Raw genomic sequence first — 25,921 nt, 5'->3', positions numbered from 1 at the left:
TATTTATTCTTTTATTATTAAAATAAAAAATGATTCTATTTTATTCATAAAAGTATGCAATCATTTCATCAATATTTTGTTATGACGTTGTCACGTTAATCTATCGTTCGTAAACCGACTTTACAGACAACCAATTATTTTTATTAGAAAAATAGACAAACAAGAAAAATTAAAATGGGAAAGGTCGGTGCGGGGCCTGCTAGTCGTTGGCCTCCCAGTTTTGGGGAAAAGCGCGGGTAAAAAATACGTGATACTTGACATAACATTACATTTCGAACAGCGGCGCACAGCAGAATAAGGTTCGAAAGGCAAAGAGTTTTGCATCTCGCGGTTTTGCGCAGTCCTCAAAAGACTGCGGCTTGGATGCCAACACGCTGCTCTTGAATTGATTCATGCTCGAAGGCTGGGCTCGAACCAAGTTGAGCGGACGCATCCGAGGACGTGGACCGCAACATGAGTGGCATGTGAGAGGTTATGTCGCGCGCTGTCGCGTCAGGCAGTGTCACTGTCACGTCTGCGTCGCAGCGCTTGACTGCGGCCACACAGAGGGCGCTGTGCTCGCGATGTTCGCTACGCGAGTAGAATACGGCCAGCTGCATCTCAGGTGTCACTGGCATGGCCCCCACAAGGGCGGGGCTGGGTGGACCCTTGTGTGTAATGAATATGCATACTCGCTGTGGGTATTTTAAAGTAAAATCATTTTATAAATAAAGCTTAGTTTTGACTAATAAAATAGTAACCATAATTTTACCCTGTATTTTCAGTTTAAATAACATTCTAAAAAGAGTGTAGGTAAGAAATAACCATGCAATTATAATGTAGCACGTGACTAATTTTTTTTTTGGGGGGGGGGGGGGGCGTCTTCTATCCCGGATCCAGGGCCCGTAATCGAATGTGGATGCCATGGTCACTGGCCATACAAAGCTGTGTTCGCTATGTTGGCAACGTCGCCAGGTGTTAGGTTCTCGGCCATACTTCATGTTTATCATTTTAACGTTTGAAATTTTCAATGAAATTATTATAAAAATTTAATTTAATGATTTAAAAACGGGTTATTCTTTTCCACTGTACGAACACAAGGGAAAACGTCATGTTTATAATTTTAAAAAAACATCGTGGACATCTGACGTGGCTTCTGTCGTGGCCACATAAATGGTTGTCTTTTTGAAAAGTTTTCGGAACACTTCACTTCCGACATGTCCGTCGAAAACGCAAGAAAGTTGGAAGTTCGACGATGCTTGCGGTGCGTTGTTGCTTCTTTTGTGAGATTGTATGAACCGGTACTCTGCTGGACTTTTTTGCGTTGTTGAGTTTTGTCGCGTGGTTTGCAAACCGGGCCCAAGCCGCCCCGGTCAAAACGCGCCCACCTCGCTGGTTGGTTTGGCACACCGCCGCGCCGCGCGCGTGCCTGGAACCGGTCCGGCGCCGAGGTCTCTCTCTCTCTCTCTCTCTCTCTCTCTCTCTCTCGCTCGCTCGCTCGCTCGCTCGCTAACTTGTCGGGGAGGTCCCGGCGCGCGCCTCGAGCGAGCGAGCGAGCGCAATAATTCACTTAACCGAGGTACGGCCTGCGCCGCCCGCTGCTGCGACCTCTCCTCAGGGGCACGACGTTCGTTGATAAGGGGCAAGGAAGGGACGGGAAGCCTTCTTCTCACAGACGAGAGAGACTAAACCCGAAGTTCCCCGAAGTTCATGCTCGCTTTTTTTTTGATGTGACAACGTCTAATAAATCGATTAACGCCGGCTGCACGCACGAAAAAGTGTCCCGTTACGCTCATTGTACGCTTGCGCCGCATCTATCTCTCTTCCACTCGATTGGAACAACCATCGATTTGACTTTTTCGAGGCACGTTAAAACTTGAAACACTCCTATTCGTTTCCTACTTTTCCTATCATCGTCCTATCCTTAACAGAATAACACAGATTGGAAAGAAGTTAAATAGCAAACATGTATAAAAAGTTATAGTTAAAATAATCTCTTCGTTAAAGTAATAAACATATTTGAATTAATGAGTGCAAATAAAAGTAAATTTATCAATTAAATTGTAGATTTCATTTCACTCCTTCTTTGTATCCATAGCCTACTAAATAGTGATAATTCAATAAAAATGATTCATTTTTATTCATAAAAGTATGCAATAATTTCATCAATGTTTTGTTATGACGTTGTCACGTTAAACTGTCGTCCGTAAACCGACTTTACAGACAACCAATTTTTTTCCGTATCTTTAATGTAGCTATCCTAACCAAATCAACCATCCACAATGTTTTAAAGTATTTATAATGTAGCTAACACATTTACAACGAACCAAAAAAAAAAAAACACGAAGATGCACGATCATTCGTTTGGCTCTCTCGTCTGTGAAAATAAGTTTCCCAGGAAGGGACGGCGAATCTTGCTCTAATCTGTCAAGTTGGGTGCGCAAGGTTCGGCCGCCATGTTTTCGAACCTGCCGATTCACAATAGCGCATAGGGCTGGCCTTGTGCTTCACTTGGAAGGAAATGAACATATTTTATTCATGTCACTGCTCAACAGCCAATGAGAGTATATTAGATTACTTTTTGGCGGGACTAAAGAACTGTTTATATTGATCAATTATACTGTGGCAAGAAATTGCCGAGATATTACAATACCCTGGTGCGTGTAGTTCCTACTTTAAAAAAATGAATAATTACTGTTCCTACTTATGAAAAGACACTAGCAATAATTAATGTAAAAAAAAAATGTTTCGTGCTTATAGCAGTAAAATATTTTTTTTTTTTTGCAGAACCCAATGTCGCGTTATGAATTTAATGCAATCCTTTATGATACACGGTAACTGCTAGGTTCAAATATTAATATTGAAATTTATTTTCTTCTTCTGTATAACTGTGTAGTGGTCACTCAAATATATGTCATTTCCTGAGTTTACACAAGGCACACCTGGTAAATGCCCACAAATTAATTTTTGTGTAAATTTTGAAAAACAAAAATTATTCAGAAATATCTGAAATCAGAAAGAAAAAAAACTGTATGTCTATTATAGTGGCTGAAGCCGATCCGTAACAAGTTTCAAGCACAATAGAATACTGCATATTCTTGATAAGACGTATCAGACAGCGCCCGAGGCTGGGTTGCACGGGACGAGATGATAACACCACACGAGACAACAATTCACAGTCGACAACAGCACACACACACACAACAATGTACAGTCACTGTGCAATGCAAGCTTGTTGAGTGGAGACAGGGTGTCCCGATAGAAGTTTTGCGAAACACGACACCCATCTATTGTTCAGTTGTTTTCCTTGACCTGCGAACGGCTGACTGAACACAAATCACAGCGAAGATGGGACGTCTAAGCCGCCAGCGAAGCCGCGGCTGTCGACAACATTGTCGTCGTCGCTCTGCCTCGCGCTGAAGATGCTTACAGTTGCTTACCAGTTAGTTCTATTGCTTGCTGTTCACAGTGGCGTGCCTAGGATTTTGCTCTGGGAGGGGGGGGGGGATCAGGCAGAAGGCTAGGGCCTTTCCGGGGGGCCTGGGGGGTATGGAATACCCCCCAGCTAGGCGGGGGGTCCGGCGGTCCTCCCCCGGGAAAATTTTGAAAAATACGTGTTCAATATTGCTGATTTAGGCTATCTAAAAATACTGTTTAATTAAACATTTATGCTTGTGTCATTGAATTAATTTTAATATCATACTAAATATTTATTTTTTTCATTTTATTAATTTAATATTAAAATATTTTTAGCCCTGGGGGGGGGGGGTCCGGTCCTCTCGTCCCCCCCCCCCTAGGCACGCCCCTGCCTGTTCATCCGTTGAAAGTTAGTTTATTGAAGTACGAGGGCGTATCAGTAAGTTACGCAAATAATGTAAAAAAAGAAAAAAGAAAACAATTAATCAAAATATGAACGAGAAATTACTTTTCCACGTAGTTTAAATGCAGATTGAGGCATTTGTCTCAGAGATGGATCAGTTTGAAAAATCCTAGTCTCACGAACTCCGTCGCCTGCGTCGTCAGAGTAAAATTTCTTACCGTTGAGGAACTTCTTCACGGGTGGAACTTCTTAAAACGGAATTCGGATGGTGCTCTTTGCTCATCCACAGTTGTAAAAAAAACTAACGCCATTTTACCGGTGATTGACGAACGCTATCGGTACGGGGAATCACGACAGTTGCAAAATTATTTTCCTTCTTAAAAAATTGGTATGCGCGTTGCTCATTGATACGCCCTTGTATTACACGCAATAAACGAACTTCGTAGAGGGAGTGTGCCGCACCTCGAGGGTTTATAAACTGCGTAAGAACGCGAGAAGATCAAGAACGCAATAAACGCAAGAAAGCCATAAGCACAAGAAACGCACGATGCAGAAAGTCAAATAACGAGTTTTCCAAATAACCGTTTATATTACGCAAGATACAAAAGCGCAACTGAAGCATCGGTCCACTTTTAACCAAAATACTTAAATAATTAAGGGTAAGAGTTTAAATAAAAATGGTTTTGTCAGCATCGAATATAATTCACGAATCAGGAACGGTAATGTTTGTTGAATGTTTCTATTGTTAGTTTTTAGATTTAACGATATGGTTATTTTGATCACTCTAGACTTTCTTAAAGTGAAACCATGGTTAGAAAAAGTACGATTTAGGTTAGGAAGTAGGTATTTTTTTATTTTATAAGTATTATTGGATACTTGATTTTCACACGCGATGTACTTTCTGACAACCAGTGACACATTCTAACAATGGACGGTGACGTATTCTTGTAACCTTAAAAAAAATTAAACACAAATTACCAAATGCCCCGTTTTGTTGCAAGGCGCGAGCAGGCCTCTGCTTCAGACTGTTGATTTAGCGATGCCGTGCGAAAACATATAAATCGCAGGCACATACAACTGGAAACAAAAGTATGATTTTACTTTTGCCTGAAACTACTTTACGTTTTAGATCACAAAATTGAAAATGCACGGGCTTCTGAAATGGTATAGGCATGTACTTTTTCGATGTTTGAAATTAATTTAATTTGTAATTTTAAATAGGCATATATGTACAAAAAAATCCGCCCCGAAAAGCACGACATTTATGTAGGTACTTATATTTCAATATTATCTATGTTGTCTATTCAATCTTATGGTTTTGTGGTCATATTAAACTAAAAACAAATTTCATTAACATTGCTTTTTATATATTGTCATACCTTAACACATTATGGCAAAGAATTAATTCCAAATTATTTATTTATTATATTCTAATGAGACTAAAGGTGGAAAAGTTCTGTAACATGGGCATGTGAATTTGAAAATGTTCCTATCAGAGCGTGCTTCTGGTACGTAACCACGGAAGCCTTCTATCGGAATGTGACCTTTGTTAACTCAAGGCCAGCGCAGCGCCCAAGGACGGCCGACGTGTTCCGGAGACAACCGCATACGTGAGATGCCAAATGTCGACTCGGAAGCACGAGTCTGGCTCGGCCCGGGGTCCGCGGAAGGCAGTTCGCTCGTGCGTGGACTGTGACGACATGGGCTCGGGTCTGAACGTGACAGGCACTGCAGTCTGTGCGAGCTGGCGAGCAAGCAACCACGTAGGCTGCCAGGTCTCGTAGTCACAGCTGCGTGCACAAAGCAAGGAAGATTAATAACAGTCGCGACTCAATGCTATAACTGACGTTCTTATTATTTATTTTATTTTTATTTATTTATTTTTGAAATCAGAGAACTGTGCGGTATTTGTCGGCAACCTAACAACCTAAAAGTCGTTAACGTTTCGAGAAAAAAAAATGTTGGCTACCTTGATTTTTTTTTTTTTTTTTGTCGTTCGTTACTGGGAATATATTCACCATAAGTGTTTCAGGTTATCTATTTTCCAATACGAGACATCAAAAACACTACTTTAAAGTGATTTATCTTTTGAATCAAAAGTTAAAAACTGCACAGCCGCAAAGTATGAGTGTTGAAAATCATAACTTCAGTTTCAATTGCAAAAAAAAAAAAAATACACACGTGCACATGTCTGCACATGTGCACATGGCAGCCATGTTTATTTCATTGCTACCAAGATAATGCAACATTGTCAAAGAAAAATTCCAAAGTATCATATTTTGCAATTATACTCATACGCCAGTCCATTAATACACCATTCCATTATTTTTTATTTAATTAATTATGGTTAAGTAAAATTTCTATGTTGTCTTTATATTTAAATCTTAATTTTTGATGCTCAATCGCACAGTTTTTTTTATTGGCAATATTCCTCCAGTACGGTTGCGCCCCCTGGCAGAGGTCTCTGTCCATCTGGGCCACAGCAGTAGCTATTGTCTCAACTACCCGGACTGCAGCAGTAGCTCCTGTCCACCCTACCTGGATGGCAGCGTGATTCCCTACTGGCCTACTTGAGCTGTGGCAGTACCGTTGGCTTTCTTTCTGGCTGAATTTGTAAACGGGTTTCGTCAATTTCAGGTTTTGTGGCAAGTTGCAGGATACACGTAGCAATTCACATCAAAACGGAGCTACTTAATAAAAATACTGCATATTCGCGACAGTATTCTAAATATTCTAAATTAGTATTTGCAGCCGTCAGCTCTGTCAGTCCAAAACACGAGTATATATACCCTAAATTTGCCTCCCTCCCGCTCAAACGCCTCTCAATTCTCCAGGAGAATATCGAGTTTTATAGAATGTTACCGAAAGTTCTGGAATGATCTTCACTACAGTCAAAACAATCGGTTCACAGACGAGTATTGGTTAATTCTTCTTCTTCTTCCTCCTCCTAAGAACTAGGTTGGTACCCCTGAGTTTTGAGCTGTTTTCGGAAGGAACCCTGAAGTTTTTGCTTGAAGTGCACAGTATTTACTAGCACACAGCAGTACCTTATCTAGGACTGGTGATGGTCATATGATGTAATACTCTCAGCAATATAAACAGGTAAGGTTAGTGTTTCTCTCGTGTCCTTAAATGTTTTTAAATGCAGAAAATAAAACATCAAACGTCTGGTGACCAAATACACACGGTCACACACTTGTTAGCCCAGACTTTCATCACGAACACGCCAATATTCTTCTAGGATGACCACTGGAGCTGCAAACTTGCTTCCGACGAACTCACTTTAAATACTTAATTTTTTTTTAAATTTAAGTTATGAGTATGTTCGTATCGTGTGTTATCTAAAATATTCGAGTACGGCTCGCGAGAAGTCGATTCCACCGAGCTGAACTCGTACCTGTGCGGCCCGCTCCATCTCAACGTTGTTATGCTCGGGTAAACGGGTACCTACCACGAAGCATTCGTGCCAAGAAACAGAATTGCGTGGTGTTCATACCTGTCGCAACTCACGAGAAGGTTACGTGACTGAAACCGGTAATCAAACGGAGATTGTTGGAACTGATCACAAACATAACGTATTTTAACACGTTTTGCCTACCAAGGAGGTTAATTATTTCATCGCCGATTCGAAAGGTGTAGGCAGAGCTGGCGACGCCAACCAAGAGGAGCTCGTAATTACTGTTATTATTGAAATTTTAGATAGCTACAGATAGCTTATATATAAATAAAACATCAAAATTAGTTTAATATAGCCCCCAGAGGCATCAGTAACAACAGGAACTGAAGAAACGATGGTTATCTCAACTCCAAGCTTCTGAAGAGAAACTAACTTCAATAATTTGGCTGCTAACGGGTTGTGATAATAGCTATTTGAAGCCTATTTTATAACAGTCCAAAGGTGTGTTATAACTAGGGACCGGAAAAATTCGCGTTTTCAATTACCTCTAGGATAGACTCCATGATCCTCTATGTACTTGTGCAGATTACACCTGCTGATTGGCTACTAACTCGTGACACGTGTTAACTGGGAAGCTTGTGATTCGATACTTCTTCTGTCGAACGTTTTTCATTGGTCCAGAGTCCTTCAGATAAACTGTGGCCCAATAACTGAAGCAGCAAGAATTTGGATTCTAGTCTATCGCGAAATGAACCCGCGAATTTTTCAGGTCTCTAGTTATAACTCCTGATGAAACTGTAAAATTGCAGAGCACGCGAGAAAAATAAACCGTGCAGATAATCAGTGCCAAAAAATTAAGCGAAGAGAATCGTGTTACGTCTCGCGGCAATGCAGAAGAAACGGCGAAGCAGATGGTACCTGCGGTAGTCCGGGCGGGTCCCGACCACTTCAGAGTGACGCTCGCTCCAACCAGCTGATGTCAGTCGACAAGTTAGCCTGTACTGCAAACAATTAAACACTAATACACGCGTCTGAATTGTGCTGTTTGAATTGACCGACAAATTTAGGCTGCAGGTTCATCACAAAAAAAAAAAAGTAGAAAACTTATGGTTTCAAAATGCGTTACAAAACTGGTATACGCCTTTGAAATTGGAAACAACCACTTTTTTTTTTAAATTCATTTTATAAATAACGTATAGATAGAACATTGAAGGGCTGTGAAAAGTTTAACTGAACAAAATTAAACAACCACCGCACAACTTGTTGCTCATTTCATCATTTCCATGACTTTCAAGTAAGATTTCTTCAGCACACGAAATTATTGTACAGATAACGATGAACTTTTTTTTTTCCCCATTACCATTTCCTCTCCTTGTCGCGTCAGGTAGCTTTGTAGCTTTATTTTGATGTGTCGGTCCCACACACAGCACGGCATCTGAGAGTAATTATTCAACATGACTCATGGGTTATTACGTCACCCAACCTGATCAATCCCAGATGAAATATTTCTAAGGCACATTTCAGGTGCAAAGAGTTCCCGCGTAAAATGTTCCAGTCATCGCGCTGAATGAGCACGGACTCGCTTCAACTTACGCACCACGAGAATACGAGGTCAACGAACTCAGCGCAGCATCAGTAGGGGCCGGTATTTACAGTGAAGAAAATATCGGTAAATTCACTGGACTGCAATAAGTAGAGCCGAAATTTTGTGTTATTAAAAAAAACTAATTTCATCCTTTCTTTTCTAAACAAAAGGTGGATTTTGTATTTATCGTCATTAAAAAATTTTAAACGCATGTAACAACAATAAGTATGTACTAATCAAATACGATAATTACTTTTGACCAACTGCTTCAACGATTTGTGCTAATAATCTTAAAATGTGTGCAAAAAGCAATACTATACACACCTTACAACGATTATCCAAAAAAAAGGTAAAACAAACTGCAAATACAACATCCAACATTCTCTCCTAAGTTCATGGAAAAAAGCTATAATTATTAAGATAGAAAGTAGAGTTTAACTTTTTTTTAAGTTCGAACTTGATTTTTTAATATATGCTATCTTATGGAAGAATGGTTTTTGTTTGAGTTCCGCTTTCTCATCAATTTAACTGACACATGTGGTAAAATTACAAGTCATTGTCAATGTCATGCATTAAACACCGGAAAATATCCTAAATATATGAACAGATCATTATCTGTAACGACTTTTAAAAAATGTGAAAAAATTGCGAATAATATTCAACTGCAAACGAAACAGCCATTTAATGCAATGTTAATACTGGGTGTATCGACCACTAGCGCCGTTAGTTCAGTCTTCCACTTAAAGCATTTAATACAGGTATATTTATTTTCAATACCAAAAGTTTAAGACTATCAGTAGATATAAGATGATAATGTTGAGCTATAAACTTCTGGTAGAAATGACTTATTAGTTTTAATAACTCTTTAAATTCTCATTTACTCATTATTAAGCAACTAATTAATCGTTTCTATATTTGGTTAGTATTTATTGAACAAAATATAAAGTTTTAGAAAATCTTTAAAAATCTTTACTGCAGTGGAAGTTATTTTTAAGGTTTTAGAAAAAAATAAAGTTTTTAGATATTTGGACTGACATATATATAGTAAAACTAGCTGCCCGACCCGGCTTCGCACGGCTATACTAATGGGAAAAAATTAAGCCACATCTCCCATTTACAGTAATGGTAAATAAAAAAAATTCAGTGAAAATGTATTACAATGTTGTATAATGTACCAGAGAGAAAACGAATAGCACCGATGGTTTCCCGACTCGTGCACGCAACGTACAACTGATGTACCCGTACTTCGCTACGACAGTCTACAGGCAGATCACTCTTGCGCCGTTCATTATACATGCCCCTCCTTGTGGGTACGCCACTGCCGCGCGATGCCCGTTGCCATGGAGACGCAGAAGGCATGAACAATGCAAAATCCTGTTCTCATGCAGACAAAGTACCCACTGTTGCCTGGTTTTAACCACCCATGGGATCTAATTTTCGGAAAATGTCATCCTGCGTAACATAAGGAACATTACTGTGAAGTTTCAAGTCTGTAAAATATATATACTTGAAAAAAAGGGGCAATTTTTGATATTTAAAGTACCCGCAAAATTTCAACGGTGATGAGGACTGCACTAACAATGAAATAATCGTTGCCATAGAGACGAATGAAGCATCAACAAAGCAACAGCCGTTCCCATGGTGATTTCCTACCAAAAACTGGAAATTTTGATATATTACGCCCCCGAAACTCCCCTTGGGATCGGATTTCCGCAGAATCCGTTCTTAGTGAGCGTCTAAATCACAAAATGAGTAACTATGCTAAATTTCAAGTCAATCGGGTGTATAGTTTTAGAGATCTCGTGATGAGTGAGTCAGTGAGTGGTATTTCGCTTAATAAACTTCTAGCGCCTGCGGCATTGTCAACACACACTTCGTACGTGTACTGCATGTTGTATCTAACCCCCTCCAACGCATTTGATTCTAAATTGGACTTTTAGTAAGGATCCCTAATGTTATTGATAAATGTACTCGATAAATGTACTATCCAACACTGAAAGAATTTTTCAAATCGGACCAGTGGTTCCTGAGATTAGCGCGTTCAAACAAACAAACAAACAAACAAACTCTTCAGCTTTATAATATTAGTATAGATTACCTCTTGCTAAAACACGGTGACGTATTAAAAAAAATCGTTATTATTAAAGAATGTTACGAATATTTTATTGCCTCTATTTTGCTTTTTAATTAAATTTGCCAAATAATATTCAAAAGCCAATAAAATTCAGTTTTTAAAAGCTCTATTGGTGTTGAAGCGCGGGCTCTCACGTCATTGTTGAATTTGTCGTCACTTCGTCGTTAATTTTTTTAAAAAGCTATCTCTAAAATTTTAATTCGATACCTGCCCTTATTTGTTGTTCTGCCACAAACATGTTCAACTGATATTACACTAAGAGTTTGTTACACTAAGAGTCTGTTGGAAATATTAGTATGGCACAACTACAAATTCAAGGGAGGTATCGAGTTAAAATTTTGAAATGGCGCTTAAATAAAAGTAACAAAGAAAAAACGAGGGAAAAAAATATCTAAAAACCGTATGATACCGAGCCTTAAGAAGCAATTTTCACCAGAAATTTCGAACCGGATGTTTTTTTTATGAAATTTGCTGGTGGTCTCTACATGACCGTGTTCCTTACACACCCCCAAAGTGTGTGGACGGAGTGGCGTGGTGTCGCCGTCTCGAACGACCCGGATGCTGGAGAACGCCCTGCCGAGTGGCGGCTCGAGAGCCCAGTTCAAGGACGACTGCCTGCCTGGGTTCTGGGCGCCGTCCAAGTGGGCTGGCTCTTCGCTGGCGACACGGCGCGTCGCTGCGACGTGTGTGCTGCTTCCCTCAGGGAGGGGGGGAGGGGCCGCGTAGCCCGTCGCTTCGCACCTACGTGTCAGCCGTCGAGCAAGCTTTCGCGAAGGGCGCCGATACCAGGACGCATGGAGGAACACTTTCTCCCGGAGACGTCGCTCCGTGCAGACGGGTCGGACGGTTTCGACTTCCACCTCAAGTCCTCGTCTCATCCGACAAGTCTTCGTATCATCCGACAAGTCATCTCATTCGATAAGACTTATTCTCATCTGACAAGTCTTCACATAATTCGATAAGTAATCTCATTCGATAAGAATTCATCTCATCCAAAGATCTTCATCTCATCCAAAAAGGCCTTCATTTCATCCAAAAAGTCTTCATCTATTTTGACAAGTCTTCATATTATCCTAAAAGTCTTCATTTTATCTGACAGGTCTTCATCTTATACGACAAGTCTTCATTTCATCCGAAAAGTCTTAATTTCATCCGAAAAGTCTTCATATCATCCGAAAAGTCTTCATATCATACAAGTCTTCATATCATCCGACAAGTCTTTATATCATCCGACAAGTCTTTATATCATCCGACAAGTCTTTATATCATCCGACAAGTCTTCATATCATCCGACAAGTCTTCATCTCATCTGACAAGTCTTCATCTCATCCGACAATTATTCATATCATCCAGAAATTGTAAAGTATCAGACTAATATAAGATATTTTGAAAATATGGTGTTCAAAGCACAAAATTCTGAGGATTTTATATTATTGACACAAGAACGTGGCTAAGATTTTATTAAGAAAAAAAGGAGTGTTTTGGTTAAAAATAACTTTTTAGTGTTTCTATTCACGGAATTATGGTCCCCAAAAAGGGGGAGGGGTGGATACATTCCGATATCATTCTTTCTGGCTACGACCCTATGTTGAGATGTATATAGTCTGTGTTATCTAACTAGACTCAATATTGACAGTTCTCAAAAGTAGTGCCAATGACCTATGTATCATTCCACCATTGTTGTTCTATCAGCAGTGTTTGTAAAAAAAATCCGCGTGATTGTTAGTGTTCGTAAACAAACATCATGTGTTGCTTTACATGTGACCTTTGGGAAAATGTGGGTACCACTGGAACTACTTTTCATAACCGTCAAATTTGAAACGTCACATAAATATTATAGTAAAAAGCCTGTATTTCGACTTCCGAGTTGTATGTTTCGTTCTCTGTGAAGGTGAACACACCCTTGGACAAAAGAAGGTGTTATTGTTGTAAACTTAACCAGTGTTTGAATATTTTGTTAATACACCAAGCATATTCTTTTGGATTCATGTTCAAAAAAAAGTGAACTCCTGTGTTCGTAAATTTACGTAGATAACCGTAATTTTACGAAGATTCCTGGATGATTCGAAACCTGCGTACTTCGTAAAATGAAGGAGAAAAATTTTAACAGCGTGTAAATTAAAATATTCGTCATTAATTTTTTTAAATCCTATTCATTACATTACGTGAACATAGCTTATTCTGATTTTAATAACGCAAAATTCGTGTTTATTGCTCTCGGTATTTGTTTAATAAATTGGCAAAACCATCGTTAAAAAATTTAAGTTCAAGGTTGGCTTGAAAACGTTTATTTAAAGAGTTTATTTTTTTTTTTTTCAAATATTACCGGGATCGCCCCCCCCCCTTTTTTTTAGGGGCTTCTATAACCACCAAATGAAGGCGTAGGGGAACCTTTGGGGAAGCCACTCTCCCTAATGTTAGGGCCCCGCGATAGTAAATGGCCTGGCCAGAGCCCCGCACACACGAACTCTCGGGTACGCACCACAACGCCGAAATATCACAACGCCGAACGTACAATAACGCCGAAAACCATAACGCCGAATGTCAAATTGACTACAACGCCGACAGCTAGAAAAAAACTGCTGTGTGCCACAACGCCGAAATACATTAACGCCGAAAAATGTCATTGCAGGACTGCCACAAAGGTTAGGTTAGGTAAGGTTAGCACACAAATTCATTCAGTTGTTTATCATTTTGCTCCTGTGCCCCCCCCCCCCCCCTTTTCCCCGCAGCAACATTTTTTGGCGTTACTGTATTTCGGCGTTGTGGTACACAGCAGTTTTCTAGCTGTCGGCGTTGCCGTCAATTTGGCATTCGGCGTTATTGTACGTTCGGCGTTGTGGTAACGACCCGAACTCTCGAACAGACTTCACCTGACAGCTGCGCCTGTGGCTCGTGACATTGTTGAGCGCGCTGTAGTCAGGGGGAAGGGAGGGGGGGGGGGGTCGCACGGACCTCGCCTTGCCAGAGGTGAAGTCAGCGTCTTGTGTCTAGCCGCTGACAACTGTGCCGCATCTTCGGCTTCATTCGGGAATTCACGCCGCTGCTCGTGAGTGTGACAGTGCATGAACGACACAACAACCACAACAATTTTTTGTGCGCTCACACTTTCAATTACCGTGTTCAAATAAACTGCCTTTAACTTATAAGATGTCATTCTTAAAATTAGCAAGAAGTAATTTAAAGAATTATTCAGTAGGTTAGCTACATTATAAATACTTTAAAACATTGTGCATGGTTGGTTATATTAGGTAAGTATAGCTACATTAAAAATACTGTAAAATCATTTTATGGTTGCTTAGCAAATAACTTTTTAATATGTAGCTATCCAGCGCTAGGAAACCGTTTACATGATTTCACAGTACCTTTAATGTAGCTATCCTAACCAAATCAACCGTCCAGAATGTTTTAAAGTATATATAATGTAGCTAACCTAACCTAATTGACCATTGCATTGGTTATCATGAGTTGTCCATCCTTCCGCGCCGTCTTTTTTCGTCAGGAGTGTCGGGTGTGCCGAGCATACCCGAGGCTAGCCGAAGATGCGGCACAGTTGTCAGCGGCTAGACCGCTGTGGTGGCACAGGAGGCTTGCGCCTCCAACAATCACACGACCCGGCAGCCATTTCCCTGTACTGGCTAGCCACCCGCGTCATGCGTCCGCGCGGCTGGTTATCTACTGACACCGCGCCTCGCTAAACACAATGAGGTGCGTTACCCGATATCCGGGAAGCACAGCGGAGAACAAAACACCATCATTCACGCTCGCCGACTGTTTCCAGAAGCTGCGTTATAAAACTATAGTTTATATTTCATCTGCTTAGAATCAATCACCCCCGCTTCGAACGAGAGGTTTTTCTGTCTTTCTTTCTTTTTATACATCGTTTACACAATCACACTGAGGTTTTCATGAAATTTAACACTTACACAATCAAAATTTTGTGTAAGCTGCCATGAGTTTCTTTGTATTTAGGACGGTACTTCAACTTTATGCACTTTGAAAAAAAAATGAAAAATACAATATAATAAACAAAATACAAACACTTAAATGTTTTAAGTGATATAAATCTCATGTAACTGAACAATTATACACGTCGTGACCAGAAATAAACACTCCTTCCAGCGGCTGTGCGCTGGGGAGTTTCGACACAAAGGCCTCTCCCAGGATTGTACGCGTCTCCGATCCACTTGGTAAACGACTCGAGTTAACTCGGTGCTTGATAGTTCGTGCACAGAAACGTAACCAGAAGGGGGCAGACGGGACTTGTGTCGCAAGCGCCGCAATGTGAAAAGGAAAAAGGGGGGGGGGGAAGGAGGCGGTTAAACTGACTGAGTAATTTTTACTATAGATAATTACTTGTATCTCGTAATGATGGAACGCAAAAATAAAATTTTTAGGAAGGCAAATGAACTTAATTATTTGTATTGAGAGATACATAAATATGTATACCTATCGTCAAATATTTTTCGCATACTATCTAACTTGAGATGTAATAAAGATGAAATGACGGCAATTCATATATTTATTTACCATCTAAGTTGAATCAAAAATATTAGGAATAGTGGAAAGAATACGTGGTGGCGATATGAAGTGTTGTCGGGAAGGGTTTTGGTTTGGTTGGTTTGGATAAAAAGAGGGGGAGCCAAGATAGGTTCTTGTGCCGGATGGTAACTATAGTCTATTTACGCCCCTGTGCGTGTAGCTTCTGACGAGGAAACTAAGGCTGCTTGGTGAGTGATGGCTCATCTGTAGTCAAAGGGAAGGCAGAGCGTTCACTTTCAATGTACAGTTCTTTTTTAAAAAGCTGAGTGTTTCATAATTGTTTAATAGAAAATATAATCCTGACCTGTAATTTCTGTCCTTGTTAAGAGGTAGAGATAGTAATAAATTACATGTAGTTGAAACAGTTTTTACGCCAAAACAATTTTTTTTAAATTTAAATATGTGAAATTTGTCTGTGTTAAGGCAGAGATCTCGCATAGTGTCTATGGACAGTCGTATTGGAGTTGCACTCATTTCCAAAAAATGAATTAAATACTAAACACCAATGACTTCACAGGGGAAACTATTTGTAACAGTCATTCACGATTGGCATTCCACTAACTTATGTGTGATATGTACTATGCTTCGACGAAGCCAAATTTTGAAAACTGTAGTCAAGATTTTTTGTTTTAAAAAAGTTTGAAACACACACACACATATATATATATATTGGTTCTTATATTTCCCTCTTAAAGAATATACCTACTTGACAGCGCTTGGGGGGAGGGGAGGGGGGTTTCGAAGACGACAGAGGGGCTCTGGTTGAGTTAGGAGGTTTTTTTAATACGTAAATATACCCTGTTAGACGAAAATGACAAGTCTATTGATAAAATAATGCATTGGAAACCTTTACAAGTCATGCAGTTCACACAGTTCTTGTATTCGGCAATTTTAGATCACTTCTGTTTCGAGATATACGTCCTAATTTATTATGTTAACGACTACGAATACATTGAAAGTCTCTGGGTCAAATGTAAAATGTCAATAGTCGTATTTTTTTTTCAGGATTTACTTATGAATTTATGTAATATATACAAACTTTAATACAACTTCATTAATAGAAAGATAATAAATATCTACTAAAGATTTCATTTTATTCACTCCGTTTGAATAGAACAAAATGAAAATTGGCCGAAAGACGACTTGTTACCTGTCACCTTGTCACCCAACCAGCCAAACGATAGCCACCCAATTATAGTGCGCTTGTTGTCGTCTGGTATTAACTAACAGCCCAGTGGTCAGAGGTCGCGACTGGTGGGCCGGCGGTCCTGGGTTCGATTCCCGCCCGGGTCGGAAGCTCCTCACTTCTTCCCGGGTTGCTCCTTCGCCTCCGTGCTGCGGAAGGCAACGGCGAGCCCCCGCGGCGTCATATCCTGCCATAGGGAACACCCCCCCCCCCTGCCACAAGGAGTCGCTGCGCTCGAACACGGCCATCAAGGACAGGGGGGATGGAGGAGTTACCTAGCCCCCCCTCCTTTTCCCGAATCTTAAAAAAAAAGTCTTTAGAAATCTATTATTCTCGCCAACAAAAGGAAATAAATATCGCAGGCTTTCACGGCCATTGCCTGGAGTGGCTTGGATTCTGGGTTGTAGCCGCGTCGAAGGAAGAAGGTAACACCGAAGTTTGGGTCGACGTCGCAGCCGCCATCGTCAGGGAACAATATTACCTACTGATAACTGCTTCCTGATGACGGCTACTGAAACGTCGACCGAAACGTCGGTGTTACCTTCGCCTTCGACGGGGCTATACAACCCAGAAGCCAAGCAACGCCGCTGATTCATCATACTGCCATCCGGGGCAGTAAGCGTGGGCGAGGCCAGAAACAGAAGTTTCTAATAACTCGCCAAGTGCACAGAAATTCAGGTGCACCCCACACTGGTGAAGAATCATTTTGAATCGACGGCGGGGGATAGCGTGTCTTGTGGGGTAGGTTTGGCACACGGGCCTGTGTGTGCGCTGGTAGGTTGTGTATCCAAGCAACTCCAAAAAGGAAAGAATTTGAAAGAAAACAGAAGCCCGAGTGGTTCTATCCTCGCCCTGCTCCGAAGTTAGATCCTGGCTGCTCTGTCGCTCGTCACCATCGGTGCTCAGACTCCATAATGTAGCCGGCGCCGGCGGAAGAACGCCCCTAATGTGTCTCCTGGGCGGTCACACCCGGCCTCGAGGTGTCCGGGGACAGATCGTGTAGACCGTGTGCTTTGTCGAGCGATAAGAGTAAACAATACGCCGCCTGCCGCAGCCTCCTTTACGAGCGTGGTAACAGCCGCTCCGTGAGCGTTATACGTAGCAGGCGAGCCTTTGTTCGTGCGACACTGTTGCACCTTGCATCGGGTCGGACAATCGCTCGTTTACAACTCCCCGTTGCATTCAAAACAAAAAATACTGGTGACGTACTGCGGCTATGCACAGCACGTCCACAAAACGTGCAAGATTCCAGTTGTGCTCGGTTCAACATTCAACTCGAATACCGACTAAAAAAACTGCGATAGTTGCAGAGCACGAAACTTCGTACTGGGTACAAATCATAATTTTTTTTTTGCTTCGACGACTACACCACGCTAAATTTGGTGCGATCTCTATGAGCCATAGCTATAATGATAACTCAGTGAACGAACCACAGACTTAACATTTCTCAGTTAAGTTTAGATATTCGGTGTGATGTAAGAAGCACTCCAACCTGTTTTCAAAAAGAAGAAAAAAAGGAGATATTTGATTAAGAAGGGTCCGTTCTGAGAATACAAAGTTGTGACTGAAATAACTTCGTGCTGCGTCTGAACGAGTCTTCGTCCCGCTGAGAATTACCATAAAGCCGTTAACACACTCTTGGCTGACTGTACACGTGCTACTGCCACGCCCGGGTTAGTACCGGTACTATTAGTTGCTGATCACAGTACCTACTTTACTTGTTATTTCCAATAAAACAGTTCTAATGTGTTCTAGTATGGGAATAAACACTATGTTAAACGGTTCAACCTTTAAGATACGGTTTATTTAACTCTCACTTATTAATTATTAAAGAACCAGCGGGTTTATGGGTATAATCTCCCATGACACTGTACATTTTTGCCTTTATCATGTATAAACATCTATCTACAGAGATATGACATTAAACAAAATTTTTAGATATAATTAATGTGAATTAATGATTTTTTAATGTTTATAAACTAATATAATAATTTTACAATAATTTATTAAAATATAAAATAGTTTATGTAAAAAAACAAGCCAAATAAATAAAAATATGACTAATTGAATCAGGTGAACAGAAAATTTAGTTGAATATTTAATAATTGCATTTTATTGTATAAAAAACACAATTTAGGTATTTCTGAAAGATTTACAATTAGCTAAATTAAAATAGTTTATCTACTAACGAAAAAAAAATTGAATATTTTGAAAGTTCCTGGCCTCTTGCGTGCCACCTTTACGTGTGATAATTTTGCCCCCCTTTTCTCGGCAGCGCTGTTGGGTAATAACTATTGCAAATAATACTTAATTTATGTTACTAGTGAGATTTTTCTTTGAAAAGAAAAAAAAATCTGACAAAATTCCAAAATGTGAAAAACCAGCCTCAACATATTATATTGTTTAGAATGCAGTCACCAATTTTTTGCAAGGGGGGGAAAAAACAGGTTTACGAATTGTTTAATGTTAGTAGATGCGGAATCATAAGTGTGTGGTTTTCATCCAGGTTAAAGAGTAACGTGACCAGCTAGCTCCTCCTCGCCACGTGTGGCCCTGATCAGGGGCGAGCCAGGGGGGGGGGGTTAGGGGTTCAACCCCCCCCCCCCCCGTTAGCACCAAATCTTTAATTAAATTTATAATTAATCACTCAAACAAATTTCATATTAAAAATTAATAAAATTTTTATCATTACAATATTTAAATTGAAGTACCGAAAACTGCTAAAAAAAAAAGCACTATTTTACACCTTAAAATCCAAATTTTCTCGGGGGAGGACCCCCGGGCCCCCCGCTTTAATACGAGGGGGCCCATGCTTCTTAACACCCCCTCATACACAAATCCTGGCTACGCCACTGGCCCCGATACAGCAGTCAAGTAGTGTGCACTCGGGCGAACACAGCGGGACCGCGAGGTGAGACTCACGTCAGGGACGGCTTCATCTCGGCGACAACTGGTCACTCCACTGTCACTCCACTGTCACTCCACTGTCACTCCACTGTCGAGCTGGATGCTGGGACGGCCAGCGCCGCACTGAGCCAGCGGCGACCTCTCTCTCTCCGAGGGTCCGGCCCCCCGTCCCCCGCCCCGGGACCGCCCCCCTCCATGCCGCCCCTCCGTGGTGCCGGGGGAACAGGAGCGGGCGATATGTCTGCGCCGTACACCGTTACACAGTCCGTTCGCGAATTGCGGGGCATACATATCTAGTGGGTGACAGGGAATGCCAACACAAGCAATTTTCTGTCAAGGAACATATGTCCGGAGACGAAACCTTGCAAAGTTACGTAGCGTGACGGGCTTCAGGGGACCACTCCAACTGGCTGAGAGGTCACGTGATGGCAGCCGCCGGAAACAGGCGTCGGGCGGAACCCAGAAGTTCCGTGTACAGCCAGGGGCGTAGGAACCGGGGGGGACAGGGGGGACGTGTCCCCCTGAACTTTTTGGGTGGAGGGGACTGTCCACCCGCCCAACTTCCTAGACCGTGATATTTTTAATTTATAATATTATTCTGCCCAACTTTATTTGTAATTTCTTCACTCATCAAATTTTATCTTAAGGAAACAATAATAATTTTGACATCGACGTATCCAATGGTTAGATACAAAAACTGCTTAAGGGCGCCGTCTGGACGATGGAAGGAAGCCACTGTAGACATTTACCTCTATATCTCTCCTTTGGAAAGAACTTGAGATTTTCAATTTTTGTTTGGGCAGGAAAGAAGTAAAAAGAACATTCGACGTCGGTCTGGTGGATTTAAGTTGTCACATACCCACCTTAACACTTTTGCGACCCCGCCAATATCACGAAAATGGCCCTTTTCAACCTATTTTTTTGTGCAGTAAAAACCGTCAGAATTTAAGGAACTCACCAGTCAGACGCGCCCTGTACCTTCTTGCATTGATTCCTGCATTTAAACAGGCATGTCACCGCGGAAAATTCTAATGGCAATACTAGAGGTAAACGTATGCACGGGCGAAACTGCTAGCCACCTCGTGGCGCCCTCTGTAGCTGTACCGGCAGCCGGCTGCTATCTCTCCCTCCGCGGTGGCGTGACGTGTAGTCGGAAGGAGGATGGGGGGGGGGGGGCGAGGCCTTGACTGCTCAGGGCGATAGTGGCCCTTCTCCTCTTTCCCCTGTCGGAGGAATAACTGAACAAGAACGTGTAAAGGAATTACGGAGTGATATTCACAATGGACCATTTCATGTATTCGGGGACCATTCAAAGTGCAGTGAACGAGAATACTATTGTGATGGTTCTAGAAGCACAGAAGAGAATATAGTTCCAAGTATGAAAAGTATGGGTATGTGGGATGAAATAATGTCAGAAAATAATGTGGTAGTTCATCATGCAGAAAGTTTCTTGAAAAACATGACAACAAATAGATCTGAGTCTTTTAATAATATAGTTGCAAAGTTTGTTAGTGGTAAAAGAGTCAACTTTTCTCTCCGTAGTGGATACCTTACCAGAAGTGAACTTTCCGTTATTTCGTGCAATGCAGATGGTAACGAACAAGCCGAAATTCACAAAAAATTCACAAATCACAGTCCTGGTGAATATTCAAAAAAAAATATTTAAAAGCAAAAAAAAAGTTCTACTGAAAAAAGAAGAAAAGAGGCGCTTGGAAAACCCCACAAAGAATACTAACAAGAAAATTAACTTTTCAGAAGACTCACATTATGGCAATGTTTCTCCGATACCAGACATGAATCCTGAAGAATACGAAAAGAAAAAAGAAGAATTTTTGAGAGGACTGCAGTGTGACAGCAAAAAAAAATTCAGGATATCCAGTCATCAACCACTGGACAAAGGCACTGTATCTTGTGGAAATGTGAAAGAGCAAAGCGTCTGACGGCTTCAAATTTCGGAAAAATATGTCAAATGAGAGAAACAACGCCGCGCTCTAAAACAGTTCAATCTATTTTATATTCAACCTTCTCTGGAAACAAAGCAACTAAATATGGAATTGAGAACGAACCTCATTCAGTCACTCAGCTGGAACAGGAGGTGGGCTTAGTCATAATTCCTTCAGGACGTTTCATTGACGAAAATATACAATTTCTAGCAGCATCGCCTGATGGGCTGATTGGTAGTGATGGCATCATTGAAATCAAATGCAACTGCCAAGACTATGCTTCCTGAAACGGTAATTCTGGAGAAAAAAAAATTCTTTTTTTGTGAATTGAAGGATGAAAAAATGCATCTCAAGATCAGTCATATGTACATGTACCAAATTCAGGGACAACTCCATGTTACAGGTCGATAATTATGCCTTTTTGTCGTTTGGACTCCAAAAGGAATGCTTTTTCAGAAAATCACAAAAGATTACCATTTCTGTAAAAGTTTAATGGAAGAAAAACTTATACAGTTCTACATGAATTCATTACTGCCAGTAACACTAACGTGTCATGATGTAGTCCTTCAATGAAGATATTTAGAAAACACGGCGGTTTTATTTCAACTTAAATATTGGGTTTTACAATGTACTTTTTATAGGACTAGTATTTATACAGGTAATATGCCAAGTGTCATTCTGATTGGGAAATTATGTGCAACAAGAAAACCAGTTTAAATGTGCTCGTGCATATGTGTGTGGTGAGTTTGAGAAAACTGAATGCAGAAGGTGATTTCAAACAGAACATGTAAAATTGGTATCTGCATAAATAAGAAAGTACTTAAAGGTGTGAACATTGTTGGAAAAAATGTTTATTTTGGGATTGTATGTAAATACATTCAAAAATTTAATTAATATTTAACACAGTTCTATATTTAAAAACAATTTTATTTTATGGGTTATCTCTATGCATTATTTTCTTCTTCTATTTTGTTTGGTTTGTGGATTCTTAGGTATATTTCGAAGAAAGACTACCTATTGTTATTGAAGCCGTTTCCAAAGTGCGACTGCAGGAAAATTTTAAGATGATTTTTCGTTTAATGTTCTATAGATACCGAAGCCATCGTGAAATCAAACGTTTGTGTATATATACATATACAATTTATGGACACGATACTGCCTTAATTGTGCACAAATCATTTCCAAACTGCTAAATAAAATATAGTAATAAAATTTTGGTCGAATTCTTTAATGGGAATAATCCCACCATAGTGGTAAAATGGGGAAGGTTTTGATTAACGTAACAATCGCTTTAAATCCCATAGTATGACAAATACTGCATCGTTTGAACGTATTATAATTCGTAGGAGTAATACCAAAAACTTTTGAATACATTTTTTTGATACGACCAACCATAAATGCAAGGGTCGGAAAAAACATGAGTTTGAGGACAGAAAAGTTCGTAACTTCCTTAGTAGACACATCATCAAATCTGTTAGTATTGTTTGTAAATTTTATAATTTTTAACACAATTTTTTGTCTGAAACAATTTTTGATAAGCCAAACGATTGCTCAAGGGGTTGTAAATAGCAAGGGTAGAAATATAAAAAAAACTCAATTCCCATAGGCCTACTATGTACAATATTAAATACGTTATTATTTATGGTAAAACCCTTAAAAAATTAATTATATAACAATTAATGTTAAATGTATATTTTTATTTTTTATCTAAAACTTTGGTCCAAAACAATTATTGATTAGACTGCAAGAAGTTGAAAAAAAACTCATGTGGAGATAAAAAGAACTAAACAAAACTTCCGTACCATGTACCTACACTATCAAAGTCATTCATATTTTTATTTTACTTTCTATATATTGCCAAGAACGTTTATATGAAGTAAAATATTATGTAACCAGCCATTACTCCAAGCCGCGGGAATAAAAACGGTTAAAAGACAAAAAAAAATCATTAACTTTTTAGTTGATATACTATCAAAAATGAAATAATTTATGCAAAACTCCTAAACATTATCCAAAACCTTTGGCTGAAACAATTGTTGCTACGACGAACTATTTACAGTTATAATAGAGGTTGAAAACAGTTTTATAGTTCCTATCAAATATGTTGAAATTTATTTTTTACTATCTTCATATTATCATAAACAATGATCCAGAGCAATTTTTTGTGACCACTTTACGTTCTATGTTATTCAGTCCTGGATGAATTGAACTAAATCTTTTAAAATAGTTTTGGGACATGGAATAAGACAGTGTTCATTCGATCAATTTTGAATATTGTAGAACGTACAGGATGCTTAAAAAGTTTCAGAAGTTTATATAAGTTTTTTGAACATTTCATGAAGTGATAAGTACTTCGAAATCTACCTAAACCTGTAGTCTGTGCCGAGAGGGATGGATTTCGTTTACTCAATTTGTCATACTGGAAAAACTGTGTAGTGCAGTGCTTATGAAGAAAGTTGAATGACAAAAATTTATTTTGCAGCTGCCTTGAAGAAAATGTTTTTTGCTGTAAGGTATATTTTTATTTTGTTACTCGAAGATTTAATATTATTGAATAAATATTTTTCTTTGATGATTTAGATTCGTTTCATTTGTAATCAAACTTTTTTAAAACTTATCTACTTTTTATTTCATACCAAACATTCTTAAACTTAAAAATAATCCATTATTAAAACTCAAAATGTAACAGCCGTTAGTAAAAATGTGTGCCTTTTAAATTATTTGTATTTAAAATATCGCTACTACTGATTTTAGTCTGGAAATTTGCCTGTTTGCCTACGTATTTATGACACCCTTGAGACTGAATAAAACTGCCCGCGCCCTTGGTGCAGAAATGCTGTTAATTTAGTAACCGATCAAAATTCAAAAAAAATATATAGATAAAAATTAAGAAAAAAGTTCAAAAGTTAAACATTTTTGGTATTAAATATATGTCAATTAAAATGGTCATTCACAGCGTGACTGTACTGCTGGCACCATAGAGGTTTTCAAGTAGTTTTGCGAATAACCGGGAAAACATCACATTGTAATCAATCATCAATGTAAAGTAGTGTCCAGACATGTATTTCTAAGTCAGTAATTCAGACAGAATTATTTTTTTACGTATGCAGTCACATTTGTCTGTGTGACATATACACAATAACTTATTGTTAACACGTTAATATCAACCACTAAAATAAGTATTTTGCTATATCGCTACACTCTAAACATATATGCAATTGGCACGCCGGCTACGGTAAACTAAAGGACGCAGAAAGATTCAGACAGGCATTTTATAAGAAAAAGGGGTCGATTTATGGACAAATTGTAAGAAAAGGTTTTATTTTATCAAAATTTGCAGAAAAATTCGTAGAATATCATGTCCAAAATCCACCGAAATCCACTTTATTTTGGTAACGTTTTTTCCGGGATTTGTCCAGGAAAAATGGGGAATAAATTAATAACTGGAAAACGGTGCGTTCTACGAAGAAATGTATAGACACTAAAATTAAAGAGAGCTAAATTTACCATAACATATCAAAAATGTACAAAAATCCACTAATAAATACTATTTTGTTTTCTGGAATTCGTCCCGGAAAAACCTAAAATATTGAAATAAATTGAAAATGGCGCATTTTATAGCAAAATGTTTCATGACAAAGTTAAAGTACACAACGATTTTCATAATACATTACAAATACACAAAAATCAACACAAAATAGGTTTTTGGTTTTCCAGAAAATTTCCTGAAAAAAAAAATACAAAACGAAAACGTTGTATCGTACGTCAAAGAAAGTCGTGACTAAAATTAAAGACTTTTTTGTATTAAATATAATTTCAATTCACCAAAATCTGCTCATATATATACATATGTATATAGTTTTTTTTGTGACTCGTCCTGGAAAATCTTTAAAAATTCAATAAAACGAAAACGGAACATCGTATTGAAAAAGTTTCAGTGGGACAAACAGAAGCACACAAGATTTCCTATACTAAATCCTAAATTCACTGAAATCTGGTAAATAGAATTTATTTTGTGATCGGCCACGGAAAAAGTATTGAATATTTAGGCTAAATAACAGAAAGAATTGTATCCCATGTCAAATTATGTCAGATCCGAACTATATTCATTTTCCATAATATATTTTAAAGTCACTTAAATTATATTCCTTTTTCAGTTAGTGATGTGTTAAAACGTTTTAAAAATCTACCTTAATTATTTTCCAGAAAAAAATCAGACTTATTTCAACTGCTTATCGTTTGAAAGATAAATTCGACACGTCCATTCTCACAAAACATACCATACAATTAAATTTACACAAGATTTCCAGTGACCTGTTTCGAGAAGAAATAGAAAAATATACACACATTGGGATGCACTCTGCAACACACAATACTGAATAAACATGCATGGATATGTAGGAACACCCTACCTTAAAAACCATCACA

The 25,921-nt window shown here is 39.2% G+C and overlaps 1 protein-coding gene across 1 annotated transcript in view; it reads right to left on the bottom strand.

The window, feature by feature from the left end:
- The window catches only part of LOC134542254 (facilitated trehalose transporter Tret1-like), a 45,966-nt gene extending 26,268 nt beyond the window's left edge, over nt 1–19,698 (bottom strand). Inside the window, exon 1 of the mRNA XM_063386363.1 lies at nt 19,566–19,698. Coding sequence (XP_063242433.1) covers nt 19,566–19,582 — 17 coding nt within the window. The 5' untranslated portion in view covers nt 19,583–19,698. The remainder of the gene's footprint in view (nt 1–19,565) is intronic.
- Between the last annotated feature and the right edge of the window lie 6,223 nt (nt 19,699–25,921).

The sequence above is a fragment of the Bacillus rossius genome (genome assembly GCF_032445375.1).
Source record: "Bacillus rossius redtenbacheri isolate Brsri chromosome 4 unlocalized genomic scaffold, Brsri_v3 Brsri_v3_scf4_2, whole genome shotgun sequence".
Taxonomy (NCBI): Eukaryota; Metazoa; Arthropoda; class Insecta; order Phasmatodea; family Bacillidae; genus Bacillus; species Bacillus rossius.
Note: the sequence above shows the minus strand (reverse complement) of the source record. Positions and strands in the feature narration are given on the sequence as shown.